General features: G+C 43.7%; 1 protein-coding gene across 2 annotated transcripts in view; it reads right to left on the minus strand.

Moving 5' to 3' along the window:
• Positions 1–14,226, minus strand: part of PLBD1 (phospholipase B domain containing 1) — a 42,129-nt gene extending 27,903 nt beyond the window's left edge. The window contains exons 1-2 of one of the 2 annotated variants that reach the window (XM_049792106.1): positions 14,106–14,226; positions 6,314–6,533 (exon numbers count right to left, since the gene is read on the minus strand). In XM_049792106.1, the coding sequence (XP_049648063.1) occupies positions 6,314–6,533; positions 14,106–14,178 (293 nt within the window). In that variant the 5' untranslated portion in view covers positions 14,179–14,226. Of the gene's footprint in view, positions 1–6,078; positions 6,290–6,313; positions 6,534–14,105 lie in introns of those variants that run through there. The other variant, XM_049792107.1, reaches the window with a different exon arrangement.
• Between the last annotated feature and the right edge of the window lie 1,655 nt (positions 14,227–15,881).

The following is a 15,881-nucleotide window of genomic DNA, read 5'->3' on the forward strand; positions in this document are numbered from 1 at the left end:
TGATTCAGTTGTGAGAGGTAATTTCAGCCAGGTATCTAGCAGGTTTTACTTACCATTAATCATACTCCTTCCTTTCTGATTAAGCTAAATATCTCTATTTTAAAGTATGTGCAAGTTGATCCTATGTGTTCCCACAGAAACTCACACTCATGCCAGCCCTAAACAGATTCAGCTTTATGGAGACCAATATTATTGTGATTTTTTTGTTTGTTGTTGAATTCAGTTAGCTGTTTCATCCCCATTAACTAATACAAACAAAAGTTGCAAGGGTTTTTTTGGTTGGTTGGGGCTTTTTTGTTTGTTTCGTTGAAGCAAAGTCCTTTACATTTCAAGATGAAATCAACTGCCAAAAATTGCTCAGAAGCCCAGAAGTTAAAATAACCCTTCCATTTTAGGTGAAACATAATTGTCTGATTCAAGCCAAAACCAAACTTCAACACTTCTTAATTTGGGCCAAACTTTACCAACATTTTTTCAGCTACTAAATTAAAAAAAAAAATAAAAAATAAAAAAGAAAAAGAGGGGAAAGGAATATTCAGTTCTAGGTGGAAATCAGCAGAAAATTATTTTGCTGAGGTCTGGATTTGATAGAACTACATCAGTCATCAGTAAAAGTAGCTCCTACCAAGTGCTGAGAGAAAGAAAACAGAACTAAGAAACAGATATCAGCCTCAAGGAAAGCACATGCCAGCAGGACAGAATTCCCTGTATTAAAACTCATGAGGGCAGCTTCCTCTGAGAGGGATGCAGACAGGAGCACTTCCCACTTTCCCTCAGGGCATAATTAGAGAACACAGCCAGAGATGACTGAATAGTTTGCTGATGACTAGAGAATTATCCATTGACCTTCTCCCCTCTCTTTCTGTCCCTTGCCCCATTCCCAGCTGTTTAAGTACTTGATTGCATGACCCTGCTGCTTCTCATCTCAGTTCTGGTACTATTCTGACTACAAAATCTAATTGTCTGCATGCGTTCAGGCAAAACACTAACCCAGCAAAAAACGTGAATTACTTTTCTGGCAGTTTCTAGTTTGAATTAGGTTGTTAAGTAGCAACAGAGCTGGTGCAAGAAGGCAGGTCTCTACTGTGTTAGTAGATGAACTGATGCATTAAAGGGCCTGATCAGCCCCAGGGCAGACACAAGTTGGAGGGATTGGCTCCATGGAAGGAGGGACTGGGGCAAAAGAGGGGAGCATTCAGCAGCTTCACACCACTACACCCTTCATGAAACTGCAGCTACAGTATCAATTTTAGTTCTAGAGTTTCCTGTCTCCCATGTAATACAAGACTACATGCCATAATCATAACCTACTTCTTGAAGAGGACAAAGAGACAGATCAATATTCTCCACCCCTGCAGTCACAGAGAATTTGGCAAATAACAATCCCAAGTAATTTTAGGAAGGAAATTATAGCGTAACATACTCCATACAAGTCAGGGCTCTCGTGGCACTAGAGAAGAGGAGCAAATAGCACGAGACAGTCCTCCTGACAGATGGTCTTTTTGGGATGACAACCAGATGAGGAGGATAAAACCAGCCAGGATACTACTCTAATCACTTTCTAGGCCAGAGCAGATGATCAGGCTTCCAGGCTCAACCATCAGCTCTACTCTCTTCACTTTGCACTCAAAGGTAATGCAACACAAGGCAGATTTTACACTAGTAGTATCTTTAACTGTGATGACTGATGTAGAGACTGGGTTAGTTCAGAATCAGGGGACTGAAAACTGCTTCTTTAATGGCCTTCCCTCTTGTATATGCTAACAGACGACAGACAATTCCTGGAATTTATTTTTCTTTTTTCAATGTCCAAGGTTATGGAGAATTTTTTCCCTAGTTGCTCCATTTACTTTTTTTGCTTTAACAACACTTCTATGCACATGGCTTGCATGTTTTGTAAGGGTATTACCCTCTGAAGTAAATTGGATCATTATAGATAAGGTACAGCTTTGCAACTGTATCTAAGGCCAAATGCAAGGCAATTACAAAGCTGGGACAAGAATTCAGAGCCTAAAAACAGCAAAGCAGAGCCCTGCTTCTTCAAATTAGAGAGAAAGATGACAGGACTCAGGTCAGCTGAGGTCATATCAGAAAAGAGTACAATTAATGTTGCTTCAAATTTAAATACTGCTCTTAGGCACCTAGCATGCCACAATTGGAGCTGATTAAAAGTATGTGCTTAACATCATGGACTTGGATGTGCTCTGCCATTCCCCAAGTAAAACTAGGCCTCATTAACACTTCTGTTTGTAATGGGGGAAGATAATTCATACGCAAGAAAACCAGAGCAAACATCTTTGGCTGGATGATAGGACTGGACCTTACAGAGAGGTGGGGGACTGATGCTAAAAACAAATGTCGGATCTCCAGACACTACAAACACTAGAATTAGATTTATTCCACCCCTAACTATGTGTTTTCAAAATAGACAGCTACTGTCTGAATCAGGTGCCAACACTATAACATGAATCATGCTCTAGAAAAGGCCTGTGTTTCTACCCTCACTGGTACACAGGTCTGACTAACTTAGTTACTGCTTTTTCTACCACATACCTATATAGCTAGAGCTCAGATTAATTCTTCCCCAGTAATCTGAAATAAAACAGTCCCAGCATAGGGGGGTTGGGGTTGGTTTTTTGTTTGGGGTTGGTTGTTGGGGTTTTTTTTTGGGGGGGGTGGGGGGGGGTGGGGAGAGAGGGGTTGGTTTGGTTTTTTTTTAAAATCTGATTGTCTTACATTCTGCTTAGGTTCCTACTAAGGACAAAGCATACACTTTTAGAAGAGATATTTTGTCACTCTTTTGCTTACATCATGAGGCCTAGCTGTGTCTAGAAACCCTCCTTCATGCCCTAAGTGTAATGGAAGAACTGAGCTAGACGAGAATTCCTGGAGATGTCCAAATTGCAGGCACTGTCAAGCTGGAGCTCCTGCTCACTAGAGAGCTTCTGCAGTAATCTGTACTTCAACTTGGCATCAGGCTCGCAATATATCCTTCCTAATAATGCACTACATCAGAGTTCTTCCTGGCAAGACTTCAGGGTTTCTGCAAAGAGCCCCTTGGGTCTTTTCTACTTCATGGAGTCATTGCCACAAACAGATGTGAGAGACAGCTGGATTCCTTGGAGTTGTTCAGGCTACAGGTAGCAATGTGCTAGAGGGCACTTCAGTTACCAGACATACCCAATGTAGTCACATTGGGGGGCTGTGCCTAAGCCACGCAAGGTGGTGCTTGTACAGGCAAGTGACACTAGCATCTTCACTCTTGTAGCTAAGCGGCTGTTGATGCAAATAAAGCCTTCATGACAGCCAAACGCACTGTTACACTCTCCCTTGTTACCAAGTTTTTAAAAAGAAGGTTTGAGCTGTGCCCAACTACTGTGGACACTGATGCAAGAGCAGAATGAGAGTGGTTAGACACATCTTCTCTTAAGTCACAATAGTGCTAGAGAGCTTCCCTGAAGACAGGCTGAATGGGCCAGGCAGTCTGATGGGAATAGAGTTACAGATTGGGAAGGACTGTTTCCCGGTTTTACTTCAGAAGACTTGTGTAACTGTCCCAAAGAAAGAACATCTGCCTGCATGTTAATTAGGATTCTGTGAATCTCTAGGCAAGATAAAGGAGAAATGGAGCTCAGAGCAATCTTAATATCTGCAAACTTAGTGAGTTCTCACTACTCCTGTGGTTCAGGAAACTGCAAACACTGTATAAGAGGATTCATTAGTTGCAGTTTGCTAAATAAAAACCCACCAAGGTCATACAGCTAAAACATGAAGAAATAGGTTCTCCATCTTCTCAAGGGACAGGGGAGTACATCGCTAATTCACCTCTGCTCCTTAGCTGGAACATCTTCAATAGGTATTCTTAGATATTCTTTATTCAAATAGAAGCCCTCTTTATCTGAAATAGCTTTACAAGACCTGACAGGAAAAGCTTATATTCATAAGCTCCAGTGAGAAATACATTTCCACTGCAGGTATAGATGTACAATGGGGCAAAGACATAGCCAAAACCCAAATTCAGATGGTATGCGTAGTATTTGATAGTCATTTTAATGATAGTAAGCATTTTCAGGTTTTCTCAGTTTCCTCAGAAAAGAAAGGCTTTGGCTACTTCTGGTTTTGTATCTTAACCAGCTCCCACACTTAAACTCCTTTGAAACAATTGAGTTTCCCTCTTTGCTTAAAAGCTGAAGTCTCAAACCCTACTTCTCCACGTTGATACAAACCCTAAACTTCACTTCCACAGACTTTAAGATCTCTGTTCATTACTGTCTACTATATCCACTTCTCTACAAAAGTCACTCGGTGCTGGAGTTGGTAGCCCTGCAGTAACAACAGCTAGGGCTAGGAACCAGCTTCAGTAAGGATCTGACCTAGAGAAAGCAAAAGCCTTGAGCAGAGTAACTTGTGAGTACCTTCACTTCTGTGAATCTTCACTTAACACCCATGGAAAAAACAAAGGGGAAAAACTCCCCCCCTAAACCTAAGCATAGACCAAGACATCAGATAAAGTCCCTGCAGACACTCTTTCACATTCAAACCATGTTTAAAGCAATGGGCATATGCTTAAGTTTGTTTAAAAGACAGCCAGGAAGACTCACAAATCTCCTGTGGAGGCAGAAGGGGAACAGGGTGTAGGCTGTTGCTGCTAGAACGCTACTTGCCATGCAATTGGGTTTACCATAGATTGGGGTCTCCATGTAGTATGACAAAGCTTAAGCTTAACCTCTTAGATTAGCACACCTAGGTAAAGCCTTAGTGAAAAAAAAAAAAAAATGTGTTGAGCAATACCCAATTTTAAGAATATTCTAAATGTAATGCTAGCATCCCCCAGATCCATATGTAGTTTAAATAAACTGAATAGCACATAACAGTAACTTCTCGTGCCAAATAATCCAACACCACACATCCAGACCTCTCATATACTTCATTTACTTTCCTGCCTGGAGTAGAGGCTATGCACTCAGAACTCTAGGATTTCTTTACTCTTTCCCTCAGAAGTGTTTTGTTATTGACAATTATTACTTTATTGAATTTCCTTTATGCTCTCCAGAGACCTAGCTGTGTCTCCAGCAAAATCTAGTAGAGAGTCACATTAACATATCATATGATCAGAGAACTATAATGGATCTTAAAATGTCTTGCTAATTAAATTAATATAATCTTGTCCAGCAGCCATATCTGACAATTGTTCGACAGACAACCTTCCCCTACTGGCCTGTTCAACGCAGCCTGTAGGTATTTATTTTAGCGTTCTGGAAGCAAAGCTGGTGAAGCCAAATTCATGTCACTTCATCCATCACAAGCATCTCCCAACTATTCCCCAGCCATGCATCAGAATTTGGGAATTATTCTTTTCCTATGACTAACTTGATAGAGGAAAAGGGGGACCTTTTTCAACAAGCCATGTGTCATGTTCTTAGCTATATCACCAGCTATATCCTACCAGTTAGTATGTCACAGTGCAATGCTGTCTTCCAACTTAGTCAAGGAAAGAATAGGGTTGGGGGTTTTTTTTTGGTTGGTTGGGGGTTTTTTTTGGTTGCTTGGTTGGATTATTTTTTTTTAGAAAAAAAACTGCTCTGGATTCAAAACAACTATAAAATTCTGACAGTTTCATAGATCTGCATTGCAGGAGGTATTCAGTCGCTCATCTTCTCTTCAACAGGCTTTCAGGAGTACACTGACCCTTCTAGACACACACCAGTCTGCTTGCAGGCCTATCAGTATATCAGCTTTTTTTTTTTTTTTTAATTTCTCCAAGAGGTACTAAACTCCCCATGCTGTGAAGTTTCAGCATCTGCTCCCAAGCAGTTTCTCGACACCATTTGGTGAAAAAGGTCCTTAAAGAAGCCCTGCAGCCCTTGCTAGCAACATGCCTCCCTGCCTGATCTGCTCTCAATTATCTCATCTGTTGTTGGTCTGTCATGTAACTACAGGCTGGGGAGATTACAAAAGGGGTAGCAGAAAGAATAGTTATTATTTACAACATAGGGCTTACGCACTTCCTTACACATACACTATTCTGTGATTACATTACTTAATCAGTAATATAGATACAGTACTCATCTATCTCACCAAGGTGTTAGGAGAGCCTGCAGGATGAGAAGGAGAGGACACATCTTGATCCCATAATGAAGATGCTGTACTTCATACCTGCTACTAATTAAAAGAGCAGCTCACAACTGCAGAATATATGGTTAGTTTAAATGGATGGGAATTAAGGGAAATGAAAAAAACAAACAAACAACTCACAAGTATACAGAAATCCACTGGAAGCTTCATACGTTGAGTTGCTTCCTGAGGTACTTACGGAGCTGTGAGATAGCCTTCCAAGAAGCCAGCCGCATACATGATATCTTCATTGCTTAATGTCTGACTGCCATAGCCTGCTCTGATCTCCAGAACTCCCCAACCTGTTGTCTGTACAGTGTTGTTGTAGAAACCATAGGCATCTCCACTCCTGTCCAATATGTTCTTGACCTGAAGTGTTTTTTCAGCTCTATTCCAGTACACAGTTGCATAGCGGATTTCTATGGTGAAGAAAGGGGGCAAGGGAAACAAACAAACATGACTAGGTATTTCCTATCTAATATTGAAATGTCAAGACAGTATTTTTGCAATTTAAAAAAATTTAATTTGATAGCTTTCCATCAGGTTTAGTTCTACTATGGAAAGCAATACTAATGTTAACATACTGAAAAGTGGCATGAGAACTAACTGGAGTTTTACCAAGACAAAAGCTTACAGCTAAAAAGTTTCATGTTACTCTTCTGGAAATTATCTACAACTCTTTCAGTATAGAGCTCCAACACAGCTGAGTCTTGACATAAAATTCAGGAAAGTATTTCCTTACCTGGCCCACCAGAAAATCTATACAAATCTTATTGAAAGTAACTTTAGAAGACTTTAGCAACTGCAAGGGATTACAAATTACTGTTGACTTTGTTTTCCACCTAAAGATTCAAAAGGCTACAAAAGTCCTCGAAACTGTCTTTCTGGGCAACTAATCCTGGAGGCGGCATTACCAAACAGGAGCACTAGAACTCAGTGGATCACAAGCTTAAAGACAATAGCACCACAAGTATGCAATCCTTTGTAAGATGCACAATCCCCATCACCCAGCTGGAATAGAATTGATCACAAGTGTGAAGTGAATGGGAAGGAAGGGCACTAGACTGCTCAGAGTTCTGCTTGGACTGCTGTTTAAGAAACATTCTTCATTAGTTGGGTTTTAATCCTGCTGAGCTGAAGAACAAAGAGCAAGGTAAACTGCTTTCCAAAAAAAAAACAAAAAAACACAAACATAAAAAAAACCAACAAAAAAACACCCAAAAAAACCCCTACAACTCTAAATCAGCCTTCCCTAAAATGGGACCTGATTATATCAGATCTCTATTCACAATTGATCAAATCACTATTATAGTATTGCAAGTGAAAAGAGTTCAAAAGTCATGAGTCAGAGTTCCCAGAATTATTTGAAAAGGTTTAAGGGCTAAGCTTATAAACACTTACTACTGAGAAACCAGTAATGTTTTTATTCCCCGATCCTTCCCCAGTGTGGCAACTAGTCCTGCCAGTTTATAGAAAGAAACTACAATTTGGTTACTACTCCTCACAACAATTCATTTTGTGCATCATGCCCATAACAGCTGCAAAATAGAGAGCTAGATCTAATTCTGTATGATCTCACACAAAATACTTGGTATGCATACTATGATAATGGTGCTACAAAAAAGGCAATATAATGCCAGCACAATACTTAATGCTCTTCAAAAAGCTGCAAGTAAAATGTTTGTGATTAAGCAGCTAGTATGATTTCAAATTAAGTGCACTCACTTTATTCAGTATTCTAAAACATAACATAAAGAAGCTATTTTTATGAAAAGCCATGAGTTATTTCAATAAAAAAGCAAAAACATTTTCCAAGAACCAAACTCCTTCACCAACTGATCACTTTTTGACATAGCAGTTACTCAGTCGCTTTAAGCCAGTTTTCATCCATTTTACCAGACTGTAGAAATAATTTGTGTCATTCAACAGCCAGAAAACTGTTCTTTCCTAGTGTTCCAGCAAGAATAGCTAAAACTGTTTCTTACTGAGAATCACAGAATGGCTGAGGTTGGAGGGGACCTCTGGAGGTCATGTTGTCCAACCGCCCTGCTCAAGCAGGGTCACCTAGAGCAAGTTGCGCAGGATCATATCCAAATGGCTTTTAAGTATCTCTGAGGATGGAGATTTTTATAACCTCTCTGGGCAACACATACCAGTGTTTGCTCACCGTCATAGTAAAAAAGCATCTCCTAATGTTCAGAGAGCCTCCTGTGTTTCAGTCTGTGCCCATTGCCTCTGGTCCTGTCACTGGGCACCACTGAACTGAACCTGGGTCCATCTTCTTTACACCCCCCCCCACCCCAAGTATTTTTACACATTGATCAGATCCCCCTTGCACCTTCTCTTCTCCAGGTGGAGCAGTCCCAGCTCTCTCTCACTCATTCCTCACGTGAGAGATACTCCAGTCCCTTAATCACCTTCATAGCTCTTTGCCACACTTTCTCCAGTAGCTCCAGATCTCTCTTGTACTGGGGAGCCCACAACCGGACCCAGAACTCCAGGCATGCCCTTACCAACGCTGAGCAGAGGGGAAGGATCACCTCCCTCCACCTGCTGGCAACACTGCTCCTGCAGCTCAGAAGACAGTTATGCTTTCTTGCCACAACAGCACATTGGTGGCTCGTGTTCAGCTTGGCGTCCACCAGGACCCCCATGCCCTTTTCTACAAAGCTGCTTTCGAAACAGTCAGCCCCCCAGCATATATTGGTACATGGGGTTATTCCTTCCCAGATGCAGGACTTGGCATTTCCCTTTGCTGAACTGCATAAGCTTCCTGTCAGTCCATTTCGCCAGCCTGTTGAGGTCTCTCTGAATGGCAGCACAACCACCTCATGTATGAGCCACTCCTCCCAGTTTTGTATCATCAGCAAACTTGCTGAGGGTACACTCTACCCCATCACCCGGATCATTAGGGAAGATGCTGAACAGCATTGAACCGCTGGCATATTGCACTAGTTACTGGCCTCCAGCTAGACTTTGTACCCCTATGTCAGTCTTTATGATGTACTAGAGACACTTCTCACATGGACAGGAAAAGCGTTAGCAAGAACAGAATTTTAATGGGGAAGGAATTGGTCTCCCCCCCCCCCCCCCCTCTTTCTATGAATAGAAGTTTTTACATGAGTCTCTACTTAGAGATTAAGTCATTTCAGGGACTTGGAACAGAGTGTTTAAAAACATGTTTTTCGTCTGCCAGGTACTGAGGCTATTTAAAGGGTTGAGACATGACAGACTCTGGATAACTCTTCAAGCAGCTATAATCTTACTTTTCTGTTGTCTCCTTAACTATCTTCTAGTAATACATGGGGTAACTGCTACTTTAGCTTAAGGGTAAACATGGGAATCACTCAGACTGAAAATCTATAAAAAGAAGAGCAGGCTGATAAGGGTCATCACTGAAGAGAGCCAAAGGCCATCTTACACAGCTAAAGCTCACATAAGCAAAGAGGTCAGGGAAAGGGAGGTCCTGTGAAAAAGTGCTCCAAGGGGGCAGTGCAGAACACAACTAAGCTATCCAGCAATAAAGGGAAAGGCTGACTCCAACCAAGAAGCCCACTGCAGGGCAGAGGAGAGACAGACCATGTGCCCAGTACACAAAGACAGCTGAGGAATAGGTAAAAAGAGCAAGAACAAAGTAGGGGAAAAGATGATCTTCCCATCTCTTCAGTAGGCTCCAGAGAGGTGGCGAGTAGTCAAGAGGAACTGGGCAGCTGGGTATTGTTAGTAGCGCCCACAGACTAAATAGGTTTGTCAAAGAAACTTTCCTCTGCCTAAAGCAAAACAGCCATTGCTTTCTTTTTTAAAAGGCAGCTGATGCTGGTGCCAGACAGACTGATCTAACACAGGTATTCTAACACGGCAGGCTGTGTTTCTTTGTTTTATGCTCTGCCAGAGCATAAACATGCAGAGCTATTTTCAAAAGTCAGAACAAACTTTAAAATTACCCTTGGAGTTTGCCCTGCCCCAGCTTCACTATATGACAAATTTAAACTGAAGAAAACCAAGACTAGAAGAGGATGGGAGAGAAGGGGAAACATTAAATTACAGGATAATTTGCAACAAACCTGGAGAAGCCTTTGGAGGAACAGAATCAAGGTAGCTGCAATAGATGCAGCTTAACAGTGATGCTGGAAAAGATCATTTCCCATTACTGGTTTTGGGGGGTTTTTTTTCCAACTTATCCACTCATCATCCCATTTCACCTCATTAATTTTCATGTCAGTTTCTGCAAATCTAGTTGCCCTGGTCTAAAGTGTCAAATACCTACATATGAAATTGCTATGTTTATTTCAAGGAACACATATATAATCATACAGTAATTGTTATAATTTAGAAGACAAGTCTTTATCTTGCTACAGATGGAGTTAAAACTACAAGCTTATCAAAGCATTTGCTATCACTCAGTCTGTTACAATTTAATCTGTGTTCATCTAAACTAGCAGCACTACTGTTGACAAGAAAACCATCCGGAACTGAAGTATAACATGAAATATAGATATACAAGAAGCAACTGCACATTTCCAAACAATCCCATATGTGTCCTGCAACAACAGGACCCTTCCCCTTGAATAATTCTGGCATTTTTATATTTATTTCTGGAGGGTGAGGCAGGGGCCCTAGCATCTCTTACCCCAGCAGTTGTATTGGGCCATCTTGCTGTACTGCTGCTTTTCCTTATGCTTTCCCAGTCATAAGTTGTTTTTAAAACATACATATATCTAGATAGGCTATTGGACTTTCTGATTAGAGAAATTAACAGAACTCCCTTTTTATTGCAGATGAAAGAGCTACAAGGTTTGGGGGTGAGAATTAACATTCATATTTTTCCTTAGTCTGAGAAACAAGCTAACTCACAAGCAATGAGGCACTGCTTAGGTTGCATGCAAGAAGCCAAATTAAGTTAACAACTGTGAGCATCTCCTAATAATAGGAAAACCACTGGCTTCCTTAACTACTAATTTTTATCTATGGCTTTTCAAAGGTGAAGCCTTTTTTTGTAGAGGTGTTCAAATGTATTTCATTGATTCCACCCATACACTTTCCACTAAATAAGGAAGGTATCACTCTACTGTTTCACCAAAAACTAGTTTTGTACAACTTCGAAACACAGAAAACCTAGCACAAAGTTGCACATCTCCTGTTTTCACTATACCCTCTCCTACAGCTAATGTTCAATAGTAAAGATTATATTAGGACAGTGTAGTATTTAAATATTTCAGGTCAACCATAATAAGGAGCATCTGATATTTCTGTTCAGTTTTGTAATTTGATAGAGCTTGTCCCATCTTCCCATTAAAAATTTTAGAACCATCCTTTTAACTGTTTAAAAAGATTGTATACCTCTAAAGTACAACTGAGATTTCAAAGTACAGTTATGATTCGAATCCATTACAAAATGAATGTTAAGTACCTCAGGACTTCTTTAGAGATTAGCTTAAACCACACAAGAACTTAACACAAAACCCAGTAATTTTCAATTAAAGGTGTAAATGCTTTCTTGTTCTCCTTGAATATAAGGTATTTGCATTTTCTATTCTACTGGCATTAATTCACCCTATTTCCTCATACATTTCAGGTCTAAGTAATTTTTCAATTTGCCTCTAACAGGCCTGTCATTATTTGAAGCCTAATCCCCTGATTTGTGCTTACATGAGAGAGAAGCAATATTCAAATGTGAACTATAAATTAGGAGTTTGAGTCTTGTATGTTTTTCATGTTCACAAGGACACTTACTGGTAAAGCTCAGCTGATGCAGAAAACTTGCCAAAACACTTGCAGGTCCCCAGTATAGGTCATCCACAGAGGAAACAAAAATAATTTCACAAGTAGCTTCACTCCTCTCATAGTCCCCAAATTTAAGTCATTTTTACCAGAGTAAAATTCTCTAGAAACAGTTTCCAACCAGCATGATGGAGAACCTTCAAGGCGTTCAAAATGCTAAAGAACAATGAACCAATTAAAAAAAAAAAATCTAGACAATTCACAGTGCTGAAGGCCAAGTTTACACCATTAAATAGCCTAAAGGCATTTGTATTTGCTACTTGGTAGTTTTCTCCCAGTACTTGAACTATGATGTGAGGAATCAGTCAGGTATTAGCTGAAACCACCTTTATACCCCAAACTTCCTTTCACTCCCTCTGCATGATTCACAGCCGACCCCTCCTTCAGTCCTGCTAATGCAGTACAGTAAAAGGTTTTGCCAATTCAGATAAGGTTTGAAAAGAAGGCCTCCAAGATGAGGTAGGACCAATGGCAAAGTGAGATGCTTGTAACATTTTGGACATTAAAACAACCGTTACCTTAATCTCTCCTTGTTTTGTGGCAATTAATAAATTAACTAGGAATTTCCTAGAAGATAAGCACTGAATCTAGCCCTTAGGATCTTCAGAATTCACTGAAAGTAGCAGAATAGGGAGATACTCTCCTGCTGAGATTTGCTCCACAACAACCTACTATTACCATCAGTACAAATGGTATTCAGAATTCTCTAATGGGCATTCTGCTCTAAACGGCTGCTGTCTGTCACTAACTTTTACTGACCCTCCAGAGGCAGCTTCACTTTAACGTACTCCGCGCTTGCTCAGCATTTCTTAAACTCCCTTCTTTAGTGACTCCTTTCCCTATCCTTCCAGTTGCTGGTAAACCTGTTTCATACTTTGAAATGAAAAAAACAATAATAATAATCCTATGTTCATACCTGACTGGCCTATCTTCGCTAGCACATAGTTAGCTATCAGAGCGTGTGTCCACAGACAGGTGTAATGTTTCTCAAACATACCAAGCAGAAACTCAAAACTTTTAAGCAGGAAGATGAGATTCTATGGAAAACTGTGGAGCTCACCAAAATGCACCATTATGGCACTTGCCAAACTCTGCTGGCATCCAAACCTGGCCCTGAAGTTGAGCAAGAACAAAGCTCTAGAATCAGGAGACAGGAAAGCACTCTCAGTCAAGAGAGGAAGACCAAAAGTGTTACAAAAGTTTCAGTTATTCAACTACCCTAATTTGAGCCTTACAACTTTGACTGGAAAAGTATATTGTGCAAATATGTGATGAAAGGCAACGGTGAGCACAAAATTAGCATGAAGTGGTGCTTATACCATAAAAAACAACTTCGATTTTTGTACCATAGAAAACAACTTCAACTTTTAAGTTAATCAGAGAGTGGTGAATTACTTACTGTAACAGCAACACAAGTTTCTCGACTCAGAAAGCATGAGATCGTGCATAGGTACAAATTCTGAAACACAGACGGTGACCTACACCCACAGGCTGGCACTACAACTCTGTTGAAGATGCAGGTTGCAGCCCGCAGTAGGCCACAGCACCCAACCGAGGTGTCCATCCCAAATGATTTCCGCGTGTGTGTGTTACATTAAAACCCAGCACCGCTGGGTGCCCAAGGCACCTTCCCATCTGTCAGACTCTTACTTTGGATCCCCTGGCCCGTGCCAGGAACGGCAAAGTCGTTCCGAAGGCATGCAGGAACCGGGTGCCAGCACTTGACGCCCACGAGGCACCACGGCCGAGCCCGCCACGGCCGAGCCTACCCCGGCCGGCCGCTTCTCAGGTGATCTCCGGGCAAGCCCCGGAGGCCGCCAGGCCGCTCCCCGCCCTGCGGGGTCCCGCCGGGGCGGGGGGGGGGGGGGGGGGGGACGGGTTTAACCGCCGCGACACTGCCGGGGGACGAGGCCCCTCGCCGCCTCGCACCCGTCTCCAGGGCGGCACGGGGGGCCTTTCCCGCCGGAGCCAGCCGCGGAGGAGGCGCAGCTGCCCGAGGCGAGGCGCGGAGCGCGGCGGGTCCCCCGGGGCGGGCCGCGCCGAGCGCCGAGTCCCGAGCCGGGCTCCGCCGGCGGGACAGCCCCTCCCGGTCGCCCGGCACCCCCGGGGCTGGGGGCAGCCCCGCTGCCTCCCTCCCTTCTCGCCCGCCGCGGCGGGGCCCCCCCCTGCCGCCCTCTCAGGGCCGGCCTCCGCCCCGCCGCTCGCCTCACCTGCTCGGCCCGCCGCCGCCCACAGGAGGGCAAGCCCCCAGCAGCAGCACACGCCGCCGCCGAGCTGGGCCATGCTGCTGCTCCTCCGCGCCTCCTCTGGGCGCCGGGAGGCGGCGGGACTTTAAGAAGTTCCCTCGCTCAGGGCAGGTCTCAGCACTGCACCCGCCTCCTTCGGCGCCCGCCCCGGCGCCCCGTGCTGGGGGTGGCCCTGCCGGTGCGAGGGCTGCCCCCCGCGCCGGCCGCCCTCTCCCCGCCGGGTCCGGGACGTGCCCCGGGGAGGCCGGCAGCGGCGGCCGCTTTCTGGACCGCGCTTCCCGCCCGAAGTGTCGCGGCAGAGGCCCCGAGGCGGCTGTTGGGCCCGGGGCGGCCGGCCGCCCCGCCGGCCCGGCTTGCCCACTGCCCTCTGTGCCCGGCCGCCTTGCAGCCCGTCGTGTTGATGGTGATGGCAGAAGGCGCCCGGGAAGGCATTAAGTCAAGCTGGGCGGCAAGGCCAGGGCCCAGGCGCTTGTGTGGAGCCGCCGAGGCCTGGCCGGGATGTGGAGTTCGCTCCGGGCTGAGGTCGGGCCTCCCCACCACGCTGGCTGGCCTCGCGTGGCGCGAGGCGGCGAGGAGGGAGCCGCAGGCTGGTGCCTGCTGGGCCACTGGGCTTGGCAAGGGGGATGAACCAAAAGGGCTGAAGGTTTGTCAGGAAAGGGCCCTGTAAAGCGACAAGAGTGAGGTGGTGTCTTGTCAAACTACGCGTTTTGCATCTGAGGAAGAGCAGCTTTCGGCCCTGTTCGGAAGAATCACTGCTGCACGTGTCTCAGCAGAAGAGCTGAGGGATGGTCCTTCTCTTAGTGTTTACAGATAGAAACAGGCCCTGCCCCAGTGATTCGCATCATTTTGAGATGCTGCCTTTTTTCCTCCCCCAGTGTTGGATACTCTACCACTGTCCCAAAACAGCCATTGTTAGGACTTTGTGGTTTTTTAATTGTTTAAGATAGTTCAAATTTGATACCGGTGACTGTAATAGCCTCATATAACAAGGTCACATGCCAGCCAGCTCAGGCCAAACAGCAAGACTTGGCCTCAAGCCCAGGGTGAGAGCACTGTAACGCGACTGCCGGTGGCAGAAGTCCTTCCATACCCATCGCTGTTTTGTTCTGGGCTACTTCTCAGCAAAAGATAAGGATAAAACACAGTGCTGTCAGGGGTTTTTTTGCCTCCCCTGTGAAAAATAACTTAAGTGTTTAATCATGAATGGATGCTGTGTTTGCTTTGGAGGAATATTTTCCAAAGGTTTTTCCAAATGAGAAATTCACCTCTGCCACATGCTGCTCTCAGTTTGACTGTGTTGGTGAAGTAAAATACAAAATTATATTTTCCATAGAATTCCCTGTATAGGATTACCAGAGGGAAAAAAACCAAAACAATAGTGTTTAAAATAAGATTCTCTGTGTACAAGTGATGGGCATGGCCAGGAATTGGAGGCATGTGCAAACTAGGATAGAGAGCACAACAGGAGGAAAGTGCGGATGCATGACAAAAATGAGATGGAGACGGGGGGGGGGGGGGGGGGGGGGGGCCTGAAGATGACCAAAGCTACAAAGCTCTTGCTTGTGTATTTGGAAAGATTCACTTCCACATGCTCCCAGCTCAGGGATTCACAGAATTTTTTGTGCTGTGAGTTAAATTCAAATGGATGGTGATGGTGCAGCTAAAATCCTTTCCACTTGGAGAACAAAATTATATCTCATACTAGGTTTTTAATATAACATTTCTGTTATATATATAAAT

The sequence above is a fragment of the Accipiter gentilis genome, chromosome 34, assembly GCF_929443795.1.
Source record: "Accipiter gentilis chromosome 34, bAccGen1.1, whole genome shotgun sequence".
Lineage (NCBI taxonomy): Eukaryota > Metazoa > Chordata > Aves > Accipitriformes > Accipitridae > Astur > Astur gentilis.